The 27,071-nt window shown below is 37.0% G+C and overlaps 2 protein-coding genes and 1 non-coding gene across 6 annotated transcripts in view; 1 reads left to right on the forward strand and 2 right to left on the reverse strand.

Annotated features, from left to right (window-relative positions):
- Positions 1–13,435, reverse strand: part of ep300a (E1A binding protein p300 a) — a 32,060-nt gene extending 18,625 nt beyond the window's left edge. For 2 of the 4 annotated variants that reach the window (XM_056469050.1, XM_056469048.1), the window contains exons 1-11: positions 12,977–13,434; positions 7,699–8,312; positions 5,757–5,933; positions 5,343–5,664; positions 5,103–5,216; positions 4,678–4,884; positions 4,167–4,272; positions 2,615–2,737; positions 1,560–1,677; positions 1,291–1,474; positions 295–372 (exon numbers count right to left, since the gene is read on the reverse strand). In XM_056469050.1, coding sequence (XP_056325025.1) covers positions 295–372; positions 1,291–1,474; positions 1,560–1,677; positions 2,615–2,737; positions 4,167–4,272; positions 4,678–4,884; positions 5,103–5,216; positions 5,343–5,664; positions 5,757–5,933; positions 7,699–8,312; positions 12,977–13,070 — 2,137 coding nt within the window. In that variant the 5' untranslated portion in view covers positions 13,071–13,434. Of the gene's footprint in view, positions 1–294; positions 373–1,290; positions 1,475–1,559; positions 1,678–2,614; positions 2,738–4,166; positions 4,273–4,677; positions 4,885–5,102; positions 5,217–5,342; positions 5,665–5,756; positions 5,934–7,698; positions 8,313–12,976 lie in introns of all 4 variants that reach the window. The other 2 variants (XM_056469049.1, XM_056469051.1) reach the window with 2 other exon arrangements.
- An 8,276-nt stretch (positions 13,436–21,711) lies between these two features.
- trnaq-cug (transfer RNA glutamine (anticodon CUG)) lies at positions 21,712–21,783 on the reverse strand. Its single transcript has one exon. It is a non-coding gene; the product is annotated as a tRNA-Gln (tRNA).
- Positions 21,784–22,011: 228 nt separating this feature from the next.
- l3mbtl2 (L3MBTL histone methyl-lysine binding protein 2) overlaps positions 22,012–27,071 on the forward strand; it is a 19,012-nt gene continuing 13,952 nt past the window's right edge. The window contains 3 exon segments of the mRNA XM_056470002.1: positions 22,012–22,053; positions 22,288–22,608; positions 22,610–22,714. Of these exon segments, the coding sequence (XP_056325977.1) occupies positions 22,345–22,608; positions 22,610–22,714 (369 nt within the window). The 5' untranslated portion in view covers positions 22,012–22,053; positions 22,288–22,344.

The following is a 27,071-nucleotide window of genomic DNA, read 5'->3' on the forward strand; positions in this document are numbered from 1 at the left end:
CTGAAATCTTTTTTTAACAACATATACCAACTTAATCCTGGCTAAAAAAAAAATCCTTTTTAAAAGAAAAAAGAATGCTGCTACAAACTTTATCAATAACAAAAGACATTTAATTTAGAATATCTTAATAAAAAAATAAATCACACAGACACATTCAAAAATAAATATGAGTTAAACAAACCAGCCCAAAAGTGTTCTAACTGAATTCTAAATTGTCCCTCAAATGACTTGTGCATAAGAAAGACTCGAGTATGGATTAACCGGTTCTTGTTATGAAAAAACAAACAAACAAACCAGCAGTATTCTGCATTCTGTTCATCATCTGGTTTGGACCAGTTGGACGCACTACTGATGGATCTGATAGCGGGCCATCTACAAGGAAGCAAAACAAGAAATAAACAAGCAAACCCAAGGAAACAGCTTGATACGTTTTCATTCTCATAACGTTCTTGTTATCATGACCCAATGAAAGGCTTCTGTGTTAAAAAGGTGTAGATACATCACGTCGATGAACTACAATTTACAAAATAAAGGCCTCAGGATAAACTTCAAAGTTGTTTTCCTCTCATCGCTTGAAGGCAAGTTTGGAAAGGCTGAGTGATGCTATACTGTTTTAAACTAACACACACCCCTGCTGCAGTAGACAAGGCTGTACATGTGTCATGCTGCTTGTATGTACCCCTAAACACAACAAAGATGGCACCTGAGAGAGAACAATTTCAAAAAACATATGGCTAACAGCCTTCTTCAGAAGCACCACCACAGAGTCACGCCTTTACATCGTTTCCACTTGTCGCAGACAGACACCGAATGGCGCCACCTGTGTGTACAAATTGATGGAAAAGATGTGGCATGATATGGTGGGCTTCTCAACTGGTTTGTGACCCCCTCAGAATATCCACAAATATCTCCCTGGTCTAACACTCTTCACTCCCTCCTCAAAAAATAAAAAATAAAAAAAAATAAATCTCCCTTACTCTAGCATCTAATTCTCTGAGCACTAACAGTTCCTTTGTATAAATAGGACTTCATGTGTGAACTGCCTCTTTGTGTTGAATTCCTGAATGTCTCCTTAATTGTAAGTCGCTTTAGACAAAAGCTTCTGTCAAATGTAAAGATAAATGTCAAAGAAGACAGAGATACCGAACAGATCCACCGACTGACCAATAGTAGCTAAAAGATGTTTAATACCCCAAACAAACTGCCACTAAAGTTTGCTTTGAGCTGTTTCCAAGTGCCAAAATTTAGTTTGAAGTATACCGGGGTCTTAATCACTGTGCGAGTACTCACTAGAAGGCAGTCCTGTGGGTGGCCCAGGCTGCCCAATCCCAGCGGCCCCTTGCTGCAGGCCAGAGGGGTTCAGGCCAGGCTGGGAGGGCATTATACCCTGCTTCTGTAACCGCGTCCTTCGCTTCTCTTCCAGTTCCTTCTGAATCTTATAGATCTTCTCTGCCAGAAAGTGATAATACTCCGCCTGAAAGATGAGATGTATATATAACCATGTATAAACCAGTGATTATAAACTAAACTATTAACAGGCAACAAAACTAAATACTCACCCTGCTGTTAGCAGACTCATACATGTCCCCCTCAACTTTACGTGCATAGGCCACTAGATTCTCCATCCGACGGTCCTTCAGTGCAGCAGGGTCTGGTGTGGGAAAAATAGCCTGGACTCTGTAGAAAGGGGACAATGGCAAAGAATACAGATATCAATATATAATCAATATTAAAAGTCAAGGGTTTCATTGTTCCTAATTTTAGAAGATGTAATATTTTAATTGTTTATTGTAACATGTATTACATGACATTTTGCTGAATCCTGAAACATCTGCATAAATTGTACAGCATATGTCAGTGTTTTCCCTTGGTTTAAATCTTTGGGATCTTTGAGATCACATGCTCAACAGAAATGACTGTGATTGGCTGTGATGGTCATAGATTCACCATTCATCATGCGGTTCACCAAGAGCAAAAGTTACAGGGACACTGAACAATTGAAATCTGTGTAGATTAGCTGGTCTGTATATGAGCAGACATACGAGTGATTCGCTGATAGATCGCTTGATCATCATGGCTTTGAACTGCTCCAGTGTCTGTGTATATCTATGTTTGCACTTGGTGAACACCGATTGGATGTGATGGTCATCGATTCACCATTGACCACGCAGTCATTTCAGTTGAGCATGCGAACAATAGCCAATCAGTGAAAAACTATATAGAAATCTGACTATTAGATGGCATGTTTGCAGAGTATTAAAAAATATTGTCTTACAGGTCAACTGTTAAGTAAACGTCATGTCATAACATACAAAACAGACACAAATTCACAATGTTGGTTATATCTGTAGATGTAAACAGTTAAAACAGAAAATAGCATGCATATCAGAACATTATATATGTAAAGCAGCATATCTTGGACACGGCTGGAGCACATCACTAATGCAACTCAACTAGGTCTTGCTCTGTGTGCCAACAATGGGTGGGAAGAATTATTCAAATTTGTGATACAGTGAAACATGGGTGCAAACTTAATTGCTTATTTACTTAGAACTTCAGCAAATAAAGTGCTTAAAGATCTTAAAATGTGATCATAAAGTAGTGTATAACTTACAGTTTGTGTACCAGGTGGTTGCGCAGATCCTGGGTGATGTCCTCATGCCAGCTCTTCCTCATGCTGCCGCTGGCAGCTGGGTTGGCCACAGGCAGAGACCCCACGCCACTGTCATTCATCAGACTGGATAAATAAGGGAAACAAATAAGGACATACATGCGTTTAGGAGCTTATAAAAACTGAAAGATGCCTCCTGCAGTGGACTGATAGGTAGGTTTTCTAACATGAGAGGAGAGAATGGTGACTAGTTTAAAGTGGTAATGAACAGAGAAATCAAAATTCCCCTGACCTTTTGGTATAAAAAAAGTCAGTGTAGTTTAAAAGCATCCATTAAATTACAGAACTCAAAACTTAGTCTAAAAACAGCTTTTACTTAAGCCAGTCTGCAAAATTGGCTGGTTGCAAAATTGGCTGGTTGCACTATCGCGCCTAAAGCGAGCGAGCCAGGGCGAGCCAAGGCCAGTCGCGTTTCCACTATCACTTCCGGGGCGTAATCGGGACAAAGCGGGGCTTCCTTGGGGCCAGCGTCCGGCCTTTTTCGGCCCGCCGAATACCTTGGGCCAAGGAGGGCCAACTGGGGCTTCGGGGCGGGGTTACGTACAAAGGCGGCGTTTTCCTGTCAGGTAAAGAGGAGACAAGATGCTTTCTTCCCTTACATTTGTTTTGCTATCGCGCTTGATCAACTCACTAAGAAGAAGAAAAAATGGATAGCAGACAGTACTGGTCAGTTGAGGACACCAGGGCTCTTCTGAACATTTGGGCCGAGGAAAATGCCGCCGAACTCGAATGTCCTTATCCAGGGATCGCTGTCTGGCCTTACACCAACAGACCACAAACAGTAAAAAAGCAATCGCTTCGGTGTTCTCCATCTTCCAGCTCTCGTAGTGATGCCAGGTTGTGTTTGTGGTTATAATTTGAGTTTTTTGTTCCAGCTGAAGTGGGCGGGTTGTGTGACGGGTTGTGTGACGTTTGATTCGGGGGACGTTCTGGGGGCGGTGTTTGCGTGACGCACTGCGAGCAACTAGCCCAACAGTGGAAACGCGACATGATTTCGGCCTCATTTCTCAACCTCCCGGGCTATTGGCCCAGCCTGGCCCGATTAAAGCCCTGGCTCGCACTGGCCCGATAGTGGAAATGCGGCTACTGAGAACCAAACACAGGTCTATGTAGAAAGCTTAAAATAAAAATGTCCCAGTATACTGTGCAGTGCAAGTTGTTGGGGGGTGGGGGGGTGGGGGGGTGGGAATCCTTCTTATCCTAACGTTTGGAAAAAATTGGATCAGCACATTATTGAGGTTCCAGACCTAATATGACCTTGCTCCTTTGTTCACTATTTTTTTTTAACTGCAGAACTGTCTACAAATAAAGATAATTTGACACTGGGTTTTCTGAAAGATTAAAATAAAAAAAATGATGCTGTGCTGATTATATTGGAATACAGCAGTGTCCATCTTATAGGAGAACTAGCCTGTCAAATATGTTTGTAGAAGTTTACATTTGTGAGAAGACCTAGTTCATGACCCCTATAAGAAGTGCCTAAGAGCTTGTTTACCTTTGCGAATTCATGTTCAGATGCAGCATTGTATCCTGGAGAAGGCTAGATTGCTGATTCTGAGACTGGCCACCAACTGCCCCGTTCACTCCCATGGAATTCGCTCCTGAAACAAAAAAGGTGACTACTATAAACTGCTATATCTAATTTCCAAGGCTAATAAAACCAACGTGTTCGAATAGACATCTGAATCTTTTAAAAAGTCTATTAATAGAGTAAACTATTCTAACTATTTAAAAGAATACATTGCTTCAATATTTTCTGCTCTCGTTTGATAGCCAAGAATAGGTCATTAATTACATGTCTGTGAAAACTTGAAAGAACAAAAGCAAGCATTACCTTTTTTTGGTAATATTTTTTAAATTATTATTTTTTTTTAATCAAATGAATGCATGCTTGCTCATGCACACAATACTGACCTTAACAGTTAACAGTAGAGTACAATGAAAATAAAATCTGGAAATTATTGTTGAATTAGATATTATTGAAAATCTGAAGCATGTGTCATTACCCATGGTGTTCACCGGCCGCTGTGTTTGTTGTACAGGCTGAGGGGGAGCCTGGTTACCCTGGTATGTCAGACCCAAGGCAGCATAAGCCCTCTCGATGGAGCTGGGGTCTATCTGCCCTGGAGTATTAAGACTGGGGGCACTGGGTGAACCACCAGTTACGTTGCCCAAAGAAGAACTTAACCCCACACCTCCAGTGGCTATCATGGCTGAAATAATTTTTTAAAGCAGAAGTAAACCAAAATTAGAGATAGTTTTCATAGATTTGGACTCTGAATAAATTAACAGTGTTGCAAGAAATTGTGTCTTTCAACAATCTTGGAGTGATTCAAATGACAATAATATCAAATAATTAAAGTTACTTTCTATGTTTAAGATAGGTGGAGAAGTATAAATCTGCATGTTTTGTAGTAGTACACACACTCACTCTGCTGATTCCTCTTGTCTCCTGCATTTTTCAAAGGCAGACACACAGGGCAGTCATGCCGTGTGCAGTTCTTCCAGTGAGAGATTATCTGTCTGGATGAGGCACAGTGCGCCACTAAAAAAAACAAAACCGTAAAAACACAAATTCAATATCAATAACATTGCACAAATAAGCCAAACTGTTTAACATTAGAACAAAAAGTGCCCTGTTGTTGCAGTTATATTTCATTCATACACTCGCCTTGGCAGGATTTGCCAGCCTGGCAGTGCGTCATGTGGTTGAGGACGTTTTTCATGGTGCGGCAATGGGGTAAATTACACTGCCGTACTTCCCCATTAGCCTGTTCCCTTCGCTGGCACTTGTGGGCGTGGAGCAAAAGCACCAGCTGTTGCTGTATAAGTTTGCGCTTCTCTGGATCTGCCGCTGGAGGAACACCTCCCACTGCTGCTGCAGACACAACGGAGGCTGCTGATCCAGGGCCGAGAGCTCCTTGGGCATTAGGCACCATGCCGGCCGCAACTCCACCTCCACCAGCACCCGCTGTGGAAGGCTGAGAAGTCTGCTATAGAAATCCCAAAACACCAGACAATAGCTTAGCTTGTAGAATTCCTTTAATTTACAAGTCGACATACAAGAGTCTGAACTTATACAAACCATCCCAGGTATGCCATGCATGGGCTGAGGCTTCTTGTCAGGGTTGAACTGTGCGGGACTGTTAGGCAGACCTGGTTTGTTCGGGAGCTGAGGGGCCAGCCCTGCAACACCCAGACCCTGACTGGCAGACTGACCATACGGGCCTCCATAGGGGCCTGAACCTGCATTCATCCCCATCTGCAACAAATGGACAAAGTGAAACGAGAGAAAAATCTGAATATTATTTCCGTTAAACACAAGCGGTGATAAATCAAGGCAAATAAAAATCCATTTCCTTTTTGCCATAAGGTAAATATACCTGATGCCTGTTGCACAAAGCTGGTTTGGGTTTTACCCATGAAATGGGTACATATACATACATATCTATCTATCTATATATAAAGATCTATCTATCTATCTATCTATCTATATATATATATACAGCAAATTTAAATCAATCGATCAAAGCATTCTAACATTTGGCTTACAATGAATGATTCTGGCTTTATGGGGAGAAATTTACCCAAAAGACAAACCAATAATAAGAATTCTGTCTTCACAGCGAAAATCTAAAACAAATATTATTCTGTCGTTTCTATTGTTTTGTTATATCATAAATAAATCAAAAATAAAAATCTTCAACAGTGAATTGTTCTGAATCTCTCACGATAACGGACTCAAACGTCTCGTGTGATCAGCTGTTTACTGCATGTGTCATACTTTCATGCACACACTCATCGTTAACCATGGGTTAAACTTATCCTAAGCTTAACCAGTACACTTCTATGAATTTGTCAACCAAAAACACTCTGCAACCCAGAGTTTGTTCAACTAGTTTCATGCAACAGGCTTCTGCTGTTTTTAGCCACAACATGTTTTTGTGTTCATTTGTGTACTCTATGTCCATATAGTCAATATAAAGGTCACAATTTCCAACAATATTAAATTACAATAAAACAACATATTACCAACACACCCCCAAAAATATCATCAGAATAATATATAAATTGGACCATTCTGCAATACTTTTTCATCCTTTACAAAAAATCTAGTGATCACTTTACATTTCTGCGCATAATGTATAAGCAGCTTGCACAAGTTCTCAGAATCATTTTTGGATGTTTATGCAGAAGATGTCAGCACTGAAGTAACCAACAAAATAGACAGAAATAACCATAGAGGTAATGAGGTGAAAAGTGCATGTGTAACTAGAATAATGGATAGCAGTTATTGATTTTATAAAACCTTTTGCAAAAAAGCACAGACATGGTTACTGCATGATAAACTGATTTAGGTCAACATAAGGCTTTTAACTATTTTGTCATTTAAAAGTAAAATGTGCAGTGCAGACTTTTATTAAGTGATCTCATGATAGGTCAGGACGTGTAAATTCTTTTTTTTTTTTTTTTTTTGCAGAAGCCAACGATTCATTTAAATTATTTAGCCTGACATGTTTCCTGCTTCAAAACATGTTTCTCAAAAAAAATAAACTTGTGTTCAATGGGGAAAAATATATATATATTTTTTTTATTTACCCAGACATTTAAAAAGAATATATTTTAGAGAAGAGATCACAATAACGTGAAACTGTGATTGGTTTTTTTTCAATAGGTTATCATACCCTCAGAACCTTATAAAGGCCTATGCCCATAATTGTTTTTTGATTAAAAAGTATTAAAATAGGCATCATTACCACTTTAATAGTATTGATCTGGCATTGGTAAATGTAAAATAAAATGATAATCAATGATTAATTTGGCATTGGAACAACAGAAAGATGAATAAATAAATCACTACATTTCCAGTTTTGGGTGAAGTAGAGGAAAAACATTTATAATGTGATATCGATCAATACTACACCTCTCTAATGAAAAATAAAAAGCACCGTTCCAGCATGGCCCACACAAAACTTTGCTATAATGTATGAGAACCTCAAGCCAGTGTTCAAAATAATGTCACTTACCTTGTTTATCGCTCCAGGCTGCTGTGGTCTCAGTCCACCCTGGCCTCCTACTGTCTGCTGCTGCTGAAGAGCCTCTGCCAACAGGTTACTGTTGCTGTTACCCATGCCCGGGTTGTGATGTCCTATTCTGGGCGATCCATTCATCATCTGAGCCGCCAGCGCATTTTGGTGTTGAGGTGCGGGCCCTCCTGGCTGCTGCTGTCCATTGCCTTTCTGCGGTCCGAGCATATTCCTGTTAAGATAGTCCACCATCTGCTGCTGCTGCATGAGGCCAGCCTGCATGGAAAGATGTTGCTGTCCTTGTGAGCCCATGCCTTGGGTACCCGGAGAAGCCTTCATATTCCCAAAAAGTCTCATTGAGGCTCCTGATGGGTTACCCATCGCACCCTGCTGCTGCGCTCCAGGTGTGGATCCATGCCGGAGGAGTTCAGAAAGCTGCTTGTGCTTGGCTGCTGCATCCTGACCACTGGACACAGCTCCTCCAATGACTCCGCCCCCACTACTCAAACTGGTGTGCAACTGGCTGAGGTCCCCTCCATTTGCAAGACTCAGCTCTGAGGAACTGATCAGCTCATCTGGAAGGTCATGCTCCAGGTCAAAAAGAGAGCCAAAATCTACAGCAGAAAAGGAAAATGTAGATGTGAGATTAATGATGGAAGAACATGCAATATGTCCTGATTCATTCAGCAGTTTACCCAAACACTGTGACATCTTTACACTAACAAAAACATTATATCAGCAATTATTGTAAATAGGTGAGGAAAGATTATAGCGCTGCCCAAACAGAATAGGTTTTTTGCAATCCATTATACAGATTTTTCTTTCATTTTTAAGGTGCTAGATGGAAATGTTATTTATCTCAATCATGGCATGCCTAGGCATGGGACGATACCCGTTTTCTAGGTATACCGCAATTTGGAAAAGTCAAGGTTTTAAAACTGCCAAAATTTTCTGCTTTACTGTTCCTAAGGCAAGCTGTATTTAAAAAAGGTATATTTTTTATTTACTTTTTTTTTCAGTTTTTTAGGAAAACAGTATCTCCAGCAGAAGATATCCAAAGATGCCATTTTTTAATTGTAAAGAAACCTGTGTTTTTAAAACTAATGAAGATCAGTCTGACATGTTTACTGCTCCATAATATTTTAAATGTTTCTCAAAATAAAATATATTGTGTTCAAAGTTTTAGTTTTTTCAGGGTGTCCGCGGGGTCTTAAAGTCTTACATTTCAAAAAGTAAATTTAAGCCCTTAAAAATATTAAATATGCTGCTGTGGGTCCTAAATACTTTTAAACAGGTCATTTTCACTAATTGTCCATGTAAAGCTATAGCCAATCGGTACAACCAACAAATCCATCTAAAAAAAAAAAACGTTTAACATAATTAACTTTTATTGACTATTTAGCAATATGGTTTAATTGTCTTCCTTACATCTTTACAATAACATTTGTTTAAAAGTTCTCCATGTTATTATGCATAAATTTCTCTTGTGCATTCATTTTGTTTATTATAGCTATTAAAACTTGTCTTTTTATAAAAAAAGAAAAGGTTATGCTTATGAAAACATATAGCTACTGTATATAACTAGAGTTTGCTTGTTTTGACACATTATTTAAAATATGTGGCTAAGAAATAACTAAATAAAAATTTTAATGGGGCAAGTAAAACATTTCCACTGGTTATTATAGAAAATTATTAGCGTTTTGCCCTGTGAAAGTCTGAAATTCCATTTATAATGGTCTTAAAAAGGTCTTAAATTTGATGTGATGAAACCCTGTTTTTACTCAGACATTTAAAAAGAATCTATTTTAGAGCAGTAATCACAATACCGTAACACCGTGATATTTTTATCCAAAGTTTTCATACCAACAGAATCTTATACCAGCCCATGCCTAGGCGTGCCGTTTCAAAAACACATTATATACGATAAAGAAATATAAATACAGAAGGCACAAACATGTTGTATTTGAGTCATGTCGAAGGATCAGTTATTTTTAAAAAGCTGAACACAAATTAGAACCACCATATTGACCTTATTCTATGGGTACGAGCGGCCAAAGCCATTGGAATCTTTTTGGCTCGAGACTTCCAGTCTCATTCACTTCCATTGATATTTAGATGTTAAAAACAGCTTGTTATTTTGCTTCATGTTGCAAACTGATCTTTTCTTATTATATTATTCTACATTTTATATGGTCAAAAAAAAGCACTCGTTTGTAGAGCAAGCAGTTTGACTGTTTTCTAACAATTATTACTCCAAGTAATTTCTCCCAAGTTCTAAAACGATCGCAAAAACAAGTGAACTTCTGCATTAAAGAAAAAGGTCAATACTTGTAACTGCAAGAGGAAAACTACAGAAATTTACAGGCTTTCAGAGTCTGTGTGAAAACATGATGATGCATCCATTACATTCCATTAGGGCTGAGAGATAAGACAAAAATCTCATGTCACAATACAAGTCATCTTATACCCTCATATACATCACAATAGAAGGTAGCATTTCTGTAAATTCAATCATTTATTGGATTAGATACATTGACCACACGGAAATAACAATTACTTTGTTTAGATTTTTAAATATAGCCACTGTAAAATATACTCATTCATTTATGATCATATTTCTCATTTTATTTAAAAGTTCGGGGCAAACTTAAGGATGTAGAAATATTAAATAAATATAAAACTCTTTTCAAAACATTAATTACAGACCCAACATAAAACATCACTAAATAAAACGCTAAATGTAAACTTTCAAGTTTGTAACTTGCAATGCTGTTATTCCTGTTTCCATCTGCAACCCTGTAATGGTGTGTAATATTGAGCTCATGCAAATTATGAAAAAGTATTTCTTTAAAGTATTACTTTTATAAGCGTTATTTCGAAGGCATCTACAAGGTATTCTGTACATGAAATTCTTCCGAATATTGTAACTTCATAAACTGAATAAAAATAGCAAGAACACTTTGACGTAGTTACAAATCTAGTTAAATTATTGGTCAAAAGGTGCACTTGTATCTTGCGCAGACAAAAGTGACTCAAGTACACATCAATGCGAACTTAACAGGACTTGAACAAACTGCATCCTGTGAATGTTCCTGTGTAAACTGCCAGTCCTATCAGGGCTATTCACAATCATAATAAGTACAGGATAATTCACCTTATGCACAATAATGACAATTAACTTTTTTCCACCTGATGAATGTCAAAATCAAGGATAACCAGTCAGGGTACACACAAATTGAGCATTTAAAGTGAAAAAAAATTAACTGAACAATTCATTTTAACAGTTTGGTGTATGAATACTACAGCTGAAGCAGACAATCCCTCCTGCAGTCTTACTGGCAGAGTGTGGCGTCTCCATAAATCGCTCCATCAGAAGAATTTGACTAAAGTATGTCTACTTTCTATAAACATATGACAATATGATTTATTCACTTGTATGTCTATCCGCAGAGCATACCAAAACAGAGTATAAAGAAATGAGCACGTCTTGTCATCTCTATGTAAAGCTGTCTTCTAATCATTCAAAATGATGCGGCTTTGCAAGTGTTTGGCACTTGATGGGACAGCTGATATCTGTGTGTTATTAATGACCATGTTAAATGGCTGACTGTGGTTTGACAGGGAGTCAAACGCATATGAGCACGTTGTTAAATTAAGATATTCAGGTAGCGACTCGGGATTGAGATTTGCTGGTCAGATTTGCTCATTTTATGATTTTCAGTTAAAAATCATGAAAATTTGCATTTTTTCTACAGGAAACTTATTTTGGGAATAAGTGCAATAATCTGTTACAAACAATTACATCCATTCAAACACTCTAAACAATATCAGATTCACTTTAATAAGATGTATGCATTGTCTGATTTTAGATCAGGTACCACACATTCACTCCTCCGACAAAACATGCCAATGCAAAGCATATAAAAATACGCTAGATTCAAATATATTCTCATTTATGTAACTTAATGCATTCCCTTTAGTATAAGAACCGGATTAAACTCGAGTTTGAACAAAAGGTTATAAACAAGAAAGGCATCAACAAAAGAACGTACATCGCTTTCGAGGATCCGTGAAAGTGTAATAACTGAAACTTTTAGTATTTATTAATTAAAAACAGGACACACATACGCTAATAACTCGAAATGCTTAACATTAAATGTTTTTCACGGTTTATTTTTAGGTGACAGACTCGTCAGTTGTCTTATAGCTGAACAATGGAAATCAAGATCCGAAAACAAATGACCGACGCACGTAGGGCTATTTGAGCCAGCAAGCTAGCATTAACTCACTTAAACACAACACAAGTAAATTCATCTCCTCCAAATAACTGAAACGTAAAATCCTTTCTATTTACTCTGTCAAAACGAGCTGATAAATCCATCTTAAGCAGATGAGAAATCCTTGAGATCTTAAATAATAAGGAGTGAGTTGATATGCATTTTCAGCTAACAATGGCAGGGAGTTGTTGTGCGGGCCTTCAGCATCAGTCTGTTATTAGCTGACCAGCTTGCTAACCAATAATAATCACATTTACGATCATAAAAAAAGTCACATATTTAAAGAGGGAAACATAAAGAGGTGTACAGCGGTTAACGTTCGAGCTGGTGGCACATGGGCCGTTTCTGAGAACATCTGTGCTGAAGTGCAGTCAGAAAGTTTTGAAGTTGATTGACTAACAGTTTAGCAGGCTAATTCGTGTTTTCACCACTGTCGATTATTAGTAAACAAACGCACTGACAAAATGTGGAAATGCAGTTTCAGAAGATAACTGGCAAAATTTAACTATTGCTGAAATTCTTTAATAAATCTTAAATTATCTGTTATTATCTGAGGACCTGATTCAAACTCTCTAACAAGTGAAAGCCAAATCGAAAGAGACATTTCACATATAAACAATCCCTCTACGGTTACTGCTGCTGACATTTGATGCAGTTTGTTCATTGCACCTGTTGGTTTTACATTTACAGCGGTTGACACCGTGCACAGTGGCTGGATGAGGGAGCAGTGTGTTCAGTCTCTGCCCCCGAGAGTGAATCCAAACACCGACGACAGGAGCGCTAATGCTAATCTAGCTGGAATGACAAGCTAAAGCTAGTCTCGTGCGGATCCGACGTCGTTAGCTTTCCAAACTAGCTTGAGCCTGCTAGCTTGTGACAAAACTAAAAAATAAAACCCGGATGCCAGTTAAAGACTCCAGTGTGTACTCTTACATTCAAAACAAGCAACAAGCCATTTAAATATGTCGATACCGTAACAATTAATCAAAATAAATATTTACCGTTTCCATCGCTGGCTGAGGCGGAGAGTGCCGGGGAGGAGAGTTTAGGCCTCTTGGCTGAAGGCGGGCCAGAGTCCAGAACGTTCTCGGCCATATTTTTTAACGAATTAAAATATATATCCTCGGAGATAGGCGCATAAGCATATTCGTAATCATCGATTTAAAAAATATCGCCTTTAAAATTTTGACTTTTCCCCCTCCTTTTTAGGGACGAAGGGGGGGAAAGTCCCGTGTACAAAATACTCCTCTTTCCTGGGTTCGCCTCTCGATTTCAGCTTCGGCGTATCAACCCCCTCCCCAGCCCGATTTTTGTTCTTTATACAATTCAGCGAGCGGAGGAGGAGGCAGGGGGAGTCAGCTCGGCTCGACAAGACAGGATAAAAGACGCTCGTAGCGGCTCTCCGAGAACTCAACCGGTCCCGTCAAGAGTTACGGGGATGAGCGACGGTGGTTTTTGAAGAATTTTTGCTCGTCTGCCATATATGCTCGCTGCATATAGGTGTGTGCGCTTTGTAGACAAACCCGCGCAGTCTTGTTATTAGGAAATGTTGGGTCAAAATATTAATTGAATTTTCGTTCGTTTATTTCACAGAAATAAGCAGGATATATTTCAGTCCCTGAAAATGTTAACACCGAATTAATGAAAGTGACACCTTTTTTATGTTCTTTGTTGTTGTTTTTTTATGAATTTTTTTAAGAGTCAAAAAAACAATAGAAATCTAATCAGGTATAATAGATTTACGTGATTGACCTTAAGATGATTTAAAGTCAATGTATTCAAAAAAGTAACAACAAATAATCTGCAAAACCAAAAAACCTACAATATCCTGATGAGTAGCCTGTTTTAACTTATTTGTCAATTTGTTGATATAATAGTTTATTAAATATTGTTCATTACTCATCCCATTTAAGATAATATAAAACTTTTGTATGTAGATCTGGTTTATTTATTTTTATTATTTGAGGTGATTGACCCTATTGCATGACAGCTTTATGACACCTAAATTGTTACATTAATTAAACATGGTTAATGTATTACCTACAATATTAGTTAGTTATTTGAATGGTTTTAATATGTTCATCAATGTTTTAAATGTACATTGTAAAAAATCCTGGTTGCCTTAAATTTTTAAGCTGAATGAAGTTAATGAGTCCATTTAACTTATGTCAAACTGACTTAAAACAGCTCACGTAACTTATAAAATTAAATTAGAACATGATTAACTTAGTTTAATAAGTTACAATGAACTTCAACCATATTCTGTCAGGACTAACTGATTATATAATTTTTACAGTGTATATGTAAATTGTTTATTATTTTAAACATGTCTTAAAATACTACTTAGGTTTTGACTATTTTGTCCAGAACAATCATTGTTTTCATCTGATTAAATGAACACACGATTAAAAACAGCAACAATCATCATATTTAGAAACTTTTTCCTTTATTGCTGACCAGGTATCCACACATAACTGTGTCTCTGTTAATCTATGGTAATTTAACATTTTTTAAACCAGTACATTAATAATGCATTAATAATATGTTTTTTATTAAGTCTGCTAATATTTACTCTACACATCAACTGTCCACAATCACTGGCCACTTTATTAGGTACACCTGTCCAACTGCTCGTTAACGCAAATCACATGGCAGTAACTCAATGCATTTAGGCACGTAGACATGGTCAAGATGATCTGCTGCAGTTCAAACTGAGCATCAGAATGGGGAAGAAAGGTGATTTAAGGGACTTAAAAGAAACTTTACTGGGATTTCCCAGCACAACCATCTCTAGGGTTTACAGAGAATGATCCGAAAAAGAGAACATATCCAGTGAGCGGCAGTTCTGTGGGCACAAATGCCTTGTTGATGGCAGAGGTCAGAGGAGAATGGCCAGACTGGTTTGAGCTGAAGGCAACAGTAACTTAAATAACCACTTGTTACAACCGAGCTATGCAGAAGAGCATCTCTGAACACACAACACGTCCAACCTTGAGGCGGATGGACTACAGCAGCAGAAGACCACACCGGGTGCCACTCCAGTCAGCTAAGAACAGGAAACTGAGACTACAATTTGCACAGGCTCACCAAAATTGGACAAAAGGAGATTGGAAAAACGTTGCCTGGTCTGATGAGTCTCCATTTCTGCTGCAACATTTGGATGGTAGGGTCAGAATTTGGTGACAACAACATGAAAGCATGGATCCATCCTACCTTTAATCAATGGTTCAGGCTGGTGGTGGTGGTGGTTGTGTAATGGTGTGGGGGGTATTTTCTTGGCACACTTTGGCCCCATTAGTACAAATATAGTATTGTGTCAACACCACAACCTACCTGAGCATTGCTGCTGACCATGTTTATCCCATATGACCACAGTGTACCCATCTTTTGATGGCTACTTACAGCAGGATAACACGCCATGTCATAAAGCGCGAATCAGTTTCTGGACTGGTTTCTTGAACATGACAATTAGTTCACTGTACTCAAATGGCCTCCACAGTTCCCAGAACTCAATTCAATAGAGCACCTTTGGGATGTGGCGAGATTGGTGATTCACATCATGGATGTGCAGCCAACAAATCGGCAGCAACAGCATGATGCTATCATATCAGTATGGACTCAAATCTCTGAGGAATATTTCCAGTACCTTGTTGAATTTATGCCACAAATGATTAAGGCAGTTCTGAAGGCAAAAGGGGGTCCAACCCAGTACTAGTAAGGTGTACCTAACAAAGTGGCCACTGGCCAGTGAGCATATCTAAACTTTGTAGAAGAACTTCTGCATGCATACAATGGTGAACAGATTAAATATATATTGTTAATCTTTTTGCTTATAGAAAGTGTTGGCAATGCTAATCAAGCTCAGCTGAACAGAAAAGCGGAGCAATGAGTTCAGGTAACTTCTTGAAATCTAGTCATTCTTAAGTCTAAAAATGTTAAAAATAACTAAAATCATTATTTTTTAATTAGAATACAAGTCCAACCCGGTACTATGTTTACCTAATAAAGTGGCCAGTGAGTGTATTTTTTTTGCTAGGGTCTCTAACTCATAGCTGTGGTCTATATCAGGTGTTTTTTTTTTTTTTTTTTTTTACAAACAAAGAACAATTTTTAATTTCACTTTGATCAAATTGCACATCGCTACTTTTGTCCCTGTTTGTACGGATAAAAAAGGAACAGCATTATGTGCTAGATTTACTGGCTTATTCTTGTTTATTAGAAATATATCTGATTATGACCTTGTTAATATGTTATATTTTGACTTTCCAAAAAATAAAAAATAAACTGCATTTTAAGTTTCAGTTTCATCAGTTGTTTAAAAAGTAGCACAACAATAAAAATTGTTATTGTTTATTATTGGTAATATGCATTAATTTGCAAAAACATTTGCCACAGCCATATCACCCTGCAGCCCAAGACCGGTTACTCCCTGAAGCTAAATAGGGCTTAGCCTGGTCAGTACCTGAATGAGACCACATGGGAAAACTAGGATGCTGTTGGAAGTAGTGTTAGTGAGGCCAGCAAGGGGGCCCTCAACCTGTGGTCTGTGCGAGTATACCCCCTAATGCCCCAGTAAAGTAAAGCTCATAAAAAAAAAAAAAAAAATTCTATCTATCTATCTAGCGGCACTTCTCGTAAAGAGTAGGGGTGTAACCAGGGTGTCCTGGCTAAATTCTCTCTTGGCTCTTAACCATCATTGCCTCCCAATTATCAACATCCACTGAATTTGCTCTATCACGCTCTCTCAATTCTACCTATAGCTGATGTGTGGTGCACACTGGCGCTTTTGTCCTGTGGTTGCCACTGGCTGCACACTGGTGGTGTGGAGAGACCCCCCTCATGATTGTAAAGGGCTTTGGGTGTATGGCCATACACAATAAATGCGCTATATAAATACACATTACATTCAATTAAAACATCTGAGTTGAAAGACTGCAAACTCAAATGTGGAAGTGAAAAAAAAAAAGGCATGGCTATTAACAGTGGGGCATAAATAAGATACTTTTGTCCCCACAGGAACTCCATTTAAACCTGATTTACTTTTAACTTAAGGATGTTTTAATGCACTAAATAACCTGTAGATTGATCTGTCGTGCTGGTAGACAAAGACAGAGGTGGTTCTCTTCTTACAAGTTTTATTCAAAACAAAGTAACTAATCACAAAGGGAGTTCAATGAGTTGATGTACAAGTTGTAGTAATCTTCATACACCGCAATATGAGTGTCAACCAACTGTTGTGGCATTCGATCTCACTAGAAGGTCGCTCTCATTAGAAACAGCAGGAGAGTATACGAACACCAGTTCATCTTGTAGGTAGTGGATTTTCTAGTAAACACAACACCAGTGTAAGCATTTGATCTCACTAGATGTTCGCTCTCAGTAGACACAGCAGGTGAGTATACAGATACACAGTTCATCTAGTAGATATGGTGGATCTTCTGGTAAACACTACACAAGTGTAAGCTTACCACTAGATCGGTGAAAAGGATCAATAAGCAAACAATGATCTTTCGTTGGGGAGTATACAAGCACAGTTCATCAGAGTGATAGCAGATCTTCTAGGAAACATCAGATAAGGATAAGCTCTTCCCTTGATCAGTATGAAGAACTCGAAGACTTGTTAGGACCATCTATGTAAGCAAGCGTGAAGCCAAAGGTGAAGACAACCATCTGACTTCAATACCAGCCAAAGAGTGAACTAAGAAGGTGGGTCTTTATAGTGTCCTTGGGAAATGGGGAACAGGTGCAAGTCAGTAGTAGTCTGGTGAAGGTTCACAGGATTGGATGAAGGTTGTATGTGAGGGAGAACGTTGATTGGGTGAGCAGGAACAAGCCGGGGATGTGAGATGATCATTACTTTGACACATGAAAAGAGTAACACAACTTGTAATAATAAGGAAAAATGTTCTACTATAGAACTAACTATATCTAACGCTACTAAAATTTGTTTACTTTCTGCACTTAAAAAACAAAGTGTATTTAGCAGTGTGACTTTTATCTTTCACTTGCAATTGTATATATTACATTGTGGAACAGCCCCTTCTTTATTTCTGTTTTGCTTGCATATGTTTATGTGTGGCTGTTATGTTTTATAGTTTACAATAATGACAATAAAAATCTATTCTATCTAATGTAGTTAAATGAAAGGAAGAAGTAAATTATGAATGTGCATTGAATTCTGCATATGAGAATAGTTGCTTAAAGTGATAACTATTTTCAGGCATTCCCACATTATTTTATACTCATCATTTTCGTACATTCAGCTGATTATAATCTTTTATGAATTTCTTTATTTTGTTAAACACAAAACAAGATATTCTGAAGAATGTTAGAAACCAGCATCCAATGACATGCATATTTTTTTTCCTACTGTGAGTGTCAGTGGCTACTTGTGTTTATTATTTGGTTTTCAATGGAAGATAAAAGCTAAACGTTTAAAATCACTCCAGTGTAAATATATGGTGAAGAAATTGTCGTTTTGGGTGAACTGTCTTTATAAACAGTATTGGGTAAAGTTACTTTTAAACCTATCATAATTTTAAAAAATGCAATCATAGCTTGCATTAAAAGTCTGAGGCCAGCTTCCAGCCTCCGCCACTGAGACTGCAGCTCTGCACAAGACGTTTGGCCAACGGAGAAATTAAAATGGTCGTGCCCAACTGAGCCTGGTTTCTCTCAAGGTTTTTTTTCTTCACTTCCGCCATTTAGTGAAGTTTTTTTTTCCCTCTCCGCTGTCGCCACTGGCTTGCATGGTTCGGGATCAATAGAGCTGCGCAACGTTGGATTGCTCTTCAGTATTTGGACTCTCAGTAGTGATTTTTAAACCACACTGAACTGAGCTAAACTAAACTGAACTTAAACACTACAAACTGAACTACACTTTTCCAATTTACTATGACCTTTTATGTGAAGCTGCTTTGACACAATCTACATTGTATAAGCGCTATACAAATAAAGGTTCAATTCAATTCACCTTTATTTGTATAGCGCTTATACAATGTAGATTGTGTCAAAGCAGCTTTACATAAAAGGTCATAGTAAATTGGAAAAGTGTAGTTCAGTTTTTAGTGTTTAAGTTCAGTTCAGTTTAGCTCAGTTCAGTGTGGTTTAAAAATCACTACTGAGAGTCCAAATATTGAAGGGCAAATCCAACGATGCGCAGCTCTACAGATCCCGAACCATGCAAGCCAGTGGCGACAGCGGAGAGGGAAAAAAAACTTCACTAATGGCGGAAGTGAAGAAAAAAAACCTTGAGAGAAACCAGGCTCATTCAAAGGTGAATTGAATTGAATCACTGAGTAACACACACACACACACTCACTCTCATTTTGCTTAGTCCCTGATACCTGTATATCAGGGGTCGTCACAGTGGAATGATCTACCAATTACTATGGCACATGTTTTTTCAGCAGCAGATGTTCTTCCTGCTGCAACCTAGCACTGATGATACACTTCAGCCAATTTAGTTTGTCCAATTCACAGACCGCATGTCTTTGTGCTGTGGGGGAGCACCTGGAGGAAACCCAGATAAACACAGGGGGAACATGCAAACTCTGCAAAAGAAAGGACTGCTGGCCCAGCTGCGACTCGGACTAGCTACCTTGTTGCTGAGACGATAGTCCTACCCAATGAGCTACCATGCCATCTGATTTGTAGAGAAGATTGTAATATATTACTGTTAAAAGTAACTTTACCCAACACTAATTACTACTCACTTATCAATAACCCCTGTTATTATTATTAAGTTTCTGCTTCATAAATTAACCTCGTATGCTGCCTTTGCTGTTGCTGGCTCAAGCCCCGGCTGGGTCACTTGGTGTATCTTTGTGGAGTTTGCATGTTCTCCCCTATTACGTTGTTCACTTGTGTTTCCTCTGGGTTCTCTGGTTTTACCCACAATCTAAAGACATGCATTATAGGTGAATTAAATAAACTAAATTGGCCATTGTGAATGAGTGTATGGATGTTTCCCAGCACTGGGTTGCAGCTGGAAGGGCATCCGCTGTATATGCTGGAATAGTTGGTGGTTCATTCCACTGTAGCGACTCCTGATGAATAAAGAGACTAAACCGAAGGAAAATGAATGGATGGACTGTTTATAAATGAATGAATGAATGACTATAAAAATACAAAAAAAGAATTTCTTTTTATAATCACACTTTAATTAATAGTTAATAATCCAACATCAATAATAAATTGCACATTGTTACTTTTGACCCTTCCATTATAGGGACAAAAGCAACTCAACAACATTTGCTAGATTTACTGCCTTAATCTTGTTTACTTGTTCTATTTATATCTGACTATTACTTTTTTTTAATATGTTAACTGGAAACATACTTCGTCCTTTGTCTTTGCAAAAATTATTAAACTGCATTTTCATTTTAAATGTATTTTTGCCATTAGAGGCTGCTATTCACACACTGTTGCCACACAACTGTTTAACCCCTGATAAAAATGATTTTTGCATAATAGGACCCTTTTAACTATATTGAGTAATATCAGGAAAGCTAAGGAAATTAGACGAATTGTCATTAATTGGGGCTTTAAGCTTTCTCTAAGTAAATACTAAAACATGACATGGGATGAAAGGAATAGACAAAACTTGAAGGCAAATACCTGAGTATGTGAATCAAAATGGGACTTTGAAAGTTTTAAAAGGTGGAATTTCATTGTTAGATAGACAGTTATACATCTAAAAGACCATATATTTGTTCAATGAGGTATTTCTTTATGCATTTTGGGAACGGGATACACACTGTAAAATCTAATGAGTTAGCCTAATTGGAAAAATTGAGGAAAGCGACTGCCTTAACATTTCTAAGTAAAATAGTGTATTAATTTTAGGTGAGCATAAAATTATCAAGTAAACTAAAACATTTAAGACAAAAATCAATACCTACACTTTCTAAAAGGTTTTTATTGTCTAAATATTGTACATTATATCAAACAGGCATCAATCAATCAATCAATCAATCAATCAGGCATCACTTCATTCACCTTTAAAAGTCTATACACGTCTTTAAATGTAAAGTTATTACTTTCTCAGCATAAAAAACAATGCAACGCACATGCAGCATGAACAAGTGACCTTATAAAACAATATAACACTTTTTAACATTTTTTTTTAACCAAGGTTTATTGTAATAACAACAACAGCAACAACAATAATAGTAATAATATTAATAATAAATAATATTTGTTATATAAATATCATTTTATTATTATTATTATTATTATTATTATTATTATTATTATTATTATTATTATTATTATTATCATTATTATACAAATATTTTATAATATCCTTTTAATATAATCATATAAATATCATTACATTTATTTATATTAATATATTATAACATATTAATATATTTAAACATTTTGAACATCAACAATTGAAAAAAGCTGTCAGATTTATTATGCTTATGTCTGATTATGCTTAAGTTTTCATCCTTCCAGCTGTTTCCTCAGTTCCCTCATCACCCTTCTCTATCATTAACATGCTTTTGACACATGACCCTAAAAGTTGTAAATACATATCATTGTAAATGAAGGTTCCTGTTTAGTTGAACAACTTAATGTGCTAAAATGTTGAGATTACTTTTTTAAATATTGTAAGGAGAAGGAACTTATTCATAATAAGTTAATAGAATTTAATTTTATTAGTGAGAACAGTTATTGCTTCCTACAATGTACGCTTTACCATGTTTTTGCTGTGCAGTTAAGAAAAGTCAGGTTCCACCGAGATTTGAACTCGGATCGCTGGATTCAGAGTCCAGAGTGCTAACCATTACACCATGGAACCGTACTGACAATTGCTGCGCGGCGATGACTAGTCAAAGTTTGTTCCACAGCTATGTAAGTTAGCGTTCAGTAAAATCAAATAAATTGTTAAATATGTACCTAGTGCTTATATTAATTACATAATATTACGAAACAACAACAGTATAAGATCATACATGCATAATTAACAACACATACAGTTCAACAAGCAGGTTCTCCAGGCCACATGATGGCGATAACACTCTGTTAACAACAGTCACTGCACGCTGGATTTTCAAAGAGGGTAAAGCAGGTAAGAAGAAATGTTTTGTTGTGGCATTATCTTTACTTACAACAGTGTTCATACAATTGCTTTTACTGTTCGATTGCTGTATGTCGTAGTTTACAAATGATAAAGGTTATCTAATGTTATCCAAAGCGTGTTTGTTCAATGTTCTTGTTTATGTTTTTGCCCCACTGAATCAGTGCTAGTATCTGCAATGTGGAGACGATAAAGTTTTAAATGCTTTTTGTAAACAATTCACAGTCAATATTTGGAGTAAGCTGCACAATACCAGCTGGACACCCTGGATAAATATTATAAATGCCTTACAAATGCGTTGCTTATGGCTGTGGAAAGATCAGCGGGCAGAATGTGTCCATGTTCAGATTCCCCAAAGACCCAGAAGAGTTCAGCAAATGGCAGAGACAGGTCCAGAAGACCCGCAGGAACTGGCTCGCCAATACCTACTCCCATTTATGCAACGAGCACTTCACCAGAGACTGCTTTGAACTCAAGTCTTATGTCACTGCAAAGGCGTCGGGATTCAAAAGGCTGAAGCTGAAAGATGGAGCTGTCCCGACGGTTTTTCATTCGAAAACGGTGCCGTAAATGTGGAGGGAATGGTGTCTCCTGCTCCTTCTGTATGAAGAAAAAGCAAGAAGCCTTTACTCAACCGCAACAGTTTGCACCAGTGAGTATCTAGACTAAAATCTTAAAGTCTTATGAGTTATGATGCTTGAATTTGTAATGATATGCTGTAGGTGGTCAGTTATTGTACTTAATTAATGCCTCATACTACAAAGTTTTGAGTAATTGTGATCGAAAAATTTTGCAATAAGACTATATAACTTAAATAACAATTTAAGTTAGAGAGAATCAATCATCCAATCAATCAGCTTTATTTATATTATAGCTCCTTATTACAACCAGGAGGCTGCCCAAAGTGCTTTACAGTATTAAAAACAAAATTAAACATTAAAACACCTCAGATGGTAAGAAGTGTAAATAAAACAGCATTTTGCACTACCAAATATCAAAAGCAGGTCAAAATGAATAGGTTTTAAGTTTAGCTTTAAATAGTGCCACATTTGTGATGATGCGAAGTTCTAAAGGGAGGGTATTGCACAATTTTGGACCTGCCACCTGATTTTATTGCTTATTAAATGAAATCAATAAAACAGAAAAGTAAAGCCTGATTTATTCTACTTAATAACAGTAATTGATTTGGACATATTAAAACAGCACTGTTTTTGTCAATTACCTTCCTAAATGAAGAATTAAACAATCTATAATAAGGGACCAGTGATTCCATGCTTTGCGTCCTTCTGGAGTGTTTAAAACCTATTCTGTTTAGCAAACAGATGGAAGATTCTATAAAAGATTCTAGGTTGAGTTATTTATTTATATATTTTAATTTAAAAAAATTCCAAAAGCAAAAACTCTGCAATGAAACGACAATGAACAATAATTGGCTAAAAGTGAAAATGCACTACTTGGCAATAAAATATACATTCTAAACTCATTAAAAACTCAAAAAGAAAAAACAACAACAAAACAATTAACATGAATGCAAAGATAAATCCATAAGTAATGAAATCAATAATAATATAATAAAAATAATAGAAAGTAAATATGAAAAAAATATGAATATAAAAACATAAGAAAAAGGGAAGCAAAACATATTGATTTTGTTAATACCCAAACACCAACTTTATTGTTCCCTTCAGTCACCTTCCCTGAATAAAATTTTTGAGATGCAAGGACCACGGCTTATATTAAACAAAGATTAATTCAATTAGGACATAACATTTAAGAACATGTCTCAGGAAAATATTACTAGTGTTCAAAATATGTCAGTGAAAGACACTTTAGTATTACATTTCTGTAAATTACGTTTTAGAAAAAGTATAAAAAAACTGGGTCTGTAAATCAGAAAATCTAAAATATTTCATATAATTAGACAAAGTTTATTAATCTGTAATTGCCTATTTTCAATATGTCTTTAACATCATCATCAGCGCTTAAAAGCAATGCTTAATATAATTTTGTGCTTGTCTTTTCCAATGACTGTAAAAATATGGACGACGCGACAGCGCCTTTTTCCATTGAACGCTTTGAATGCAAAACACCTCATGACGGGCACAAACTGTGGCAAAAAACTGCTAAAATTGGAACCTGGGCATGCGCAGAATGCCTGCATGATGGAGCCAGAGGCCGAGCTGCAGAATCAAGCTTCTAACCAAACGCTTGTACGTCAAATCAATTACACCCCCCGAACTTCGCATTTGACCACCCGTATCTGCACAATAACAAAGGCTCGCTAAATAATTATAAGCACTTACAATTAAAAACAAACAATAATAAACGATTTATTAAAAAACTGTGATGTAAGCTGCTTTTAATAATATAATAAAAACCATATGCTGGACTGCAAAATAAACAACCTTTCATACTCTCCAGCCCAGGGGTGTCAAACTCAATTCCTGGAATTGAGTAAAGCTATGAGCACGAAAAAATGTTTCTCTTATAATGGGTTGTTGTTATTTATTATCTTCATAGGAGAAGAATTAACATTTGTAAGAAATATACACAATAACATATAAACAACACATACATTTTAGAAGGGTTTTTATTATTAATTAACAATCAACAGCACCCAAAATATACACATATCATGGACAGCTATTGCTATGGAGGGAAAATCGTGCATTTATATTTCTAAATATCAACAGGATATTTGCACATCTCATCTCCCTAAATAAAATAATCCTTATCAATTTGTACAATAAACTTTGCAGTATTAATACATCAGTAGGCTGCCACATCGCTTGTATATTGTTTATTATTTTTTCTTTGCCTCCGTTTTTATTTGGTTTATTCGATGCCTTAATTATATCTGGCAAAGAGGAATTTACATTCACTTTAATGTTTATTAGAAGTTTTCAAATAAAAAGCCATCGGTAAATAATGTATATAAATAATATATAATATTTACAGCTCTATTTGTTATATTAGATTCTCTTTCTAAACACTTTAATATTTTTGAAACGGCAAATTCAGTAGATTAACCCAATAACATGCCGAAACTCAAATTGTCAGAGATGTCTATAAATCAAGTTAAAATAACGTTAAGGGCGATCGATGGGGAGATCGGCTAATATTAGTTTTGTCTTCCTAATTATTATTTCAGACCCATAAAGAGAATTATTGCTAGATAACGATCACCTGTTTTCTCTGAGATGATAACGTTCACCGTGTATCAGCAAACAAAAGCCCACATTTAACCGAATATACAGTGATCTGTCAGATCCTGTAGGTCAGAAAGTATGGTTTACTACTAAACAACTCCTTTTATTATGATAAAATAACACAGGAATCTAACATTGGTACTTCAATCTCCTCCCAAAGCTCCGACGGTCTGCTTTAAGAAGCTGTCAATCACAACTGTCAATCATGATGACACGCCCCATTTTTCTAGCATTAAATCAGGGGCTAAAAACATACTGTTTACAAAAATGAAGGTCTGCACCTATTTTAGCTTGATAACCAGTGCCTTAATTGACCAAAACCATCTTTCGGGACATTTTATTGCAAATGCAATAAATTTTTTTTATTTGGGCTCAAGTCTCGTTGGTTAACATGGGGGAGGCGGTGTTTTTGACTTTGACTGCAGCCAGCCCCCAGGGGCGATCTAATAGCTGGGATCGTCACTCAAAAGGAGGCGTGTGGCACACATGGACTGTGTCCGAAACCGCCTACTACTCAGTAGGTACTGCATTTGAATTTAAATGTACTACTCAATCGTTAGAAAAGTACTTTCTATACAGTATTAATGTAAGCAGAATGAATGGAATTCAGACGTACAACATCCACCATTTTGTTATGGTCACGTGACCTACCTGCGTCAGTTGCGTCGCTTCACTCCCATTCATAAATTCTGCGCTATTCCATCATAGTGCAGTCTTTGCAGCCTTTGTCTTTTCCCATTGTCATTTTTCCCCTCAGTTTTTTACGGCTGAAGAATAACATTAGATTTGTTTCATTTTCTCTGTCCAATTTCCAAAATAAATCAGGTATAAATGGGGCAGGCAATGAAGCAAAGGCTATGGCTGTGTCTGTGCATGGATTCGCGTTTTGTGGTGAATGGTCTCGCAGGTTACCTTAAAAAGAGCAAACTCGAACCGCGAGAACACAGAACCCATTTGAGAAATGAGATTATGGTACTGCGAGCATCCTGTTGATCACATGACCTTTCACACAAAAACAATTTTAACTTACTTAATATATCATGATTTTTTTTTTCATGATTAGGTACTAAAACAATGTCAATGAAGATAATGTTAGATGCAAATATAAAACCAATTCAGCAAGGGAAACCAGCTCAGCACCACTAGCGACTAGTGGGCCCTAAGCAGCCACTTGGATCTGGGGGACCTCCAGCATCAACTGGCCTGCCAATCGTAGGGTGTCCATGGATTATACACTAGATATCTATCTATCGATAGTCACTCAGCCATAGATATATACACTAGATATCGCATCGCACCCTAACATGTGTCAATAGCGCCGCCACATTTGTACAGTGCTCCAGCACAAATTTCATTTAATTTTCATTTAACCGCACTAGCAAATGTAAAAATGCTGGACTTTAGCGCTGTGTACAGGTGTAAGTAACGACGCAAACGAAGAAAACAAAGCACACAGGCAGAACATTTCATAGGTAAGATTTAGTTTTGTAGTTTTTTGTTAGGAACTTTGTGCTAAATATTAATGATAATACAGTAACTTGCTGCCCTGACCATAAGGTTAAAGTAGCACCAACTCGCACTAAATACCAGGCTTATGCTAGTTTTTGTTTAAATAAAATAAGCAAACAATGCAAAAGAAATATGACAACAAGATGCTGCTGTGTCAGAATTTGTATTATTGTCTGCTAAGTGAACGAGTCGTTCATATTGGAGATTCATTCACATACGAATCGCTCCCTCCGTTAGGGTTAGGGTTAGAAATGAAAGCGGGAGAGGGGGTGTGTTTCTGGACATGGATTA

This window comes from Danio aesculapii, chromosome 12 (genome assembly GCF_903798145.1).
Source record: "Danio aesculapii chromosome 12, fDanAes4.1, whole genome shotgun sequence".
In the NCBI taxonomy this organism is placed as follows: Eukaryota; Metazoa; Chordata; class Actinopteri; order Cypriniformes; family Danionidae; genus Danio; species Danio aesculapii.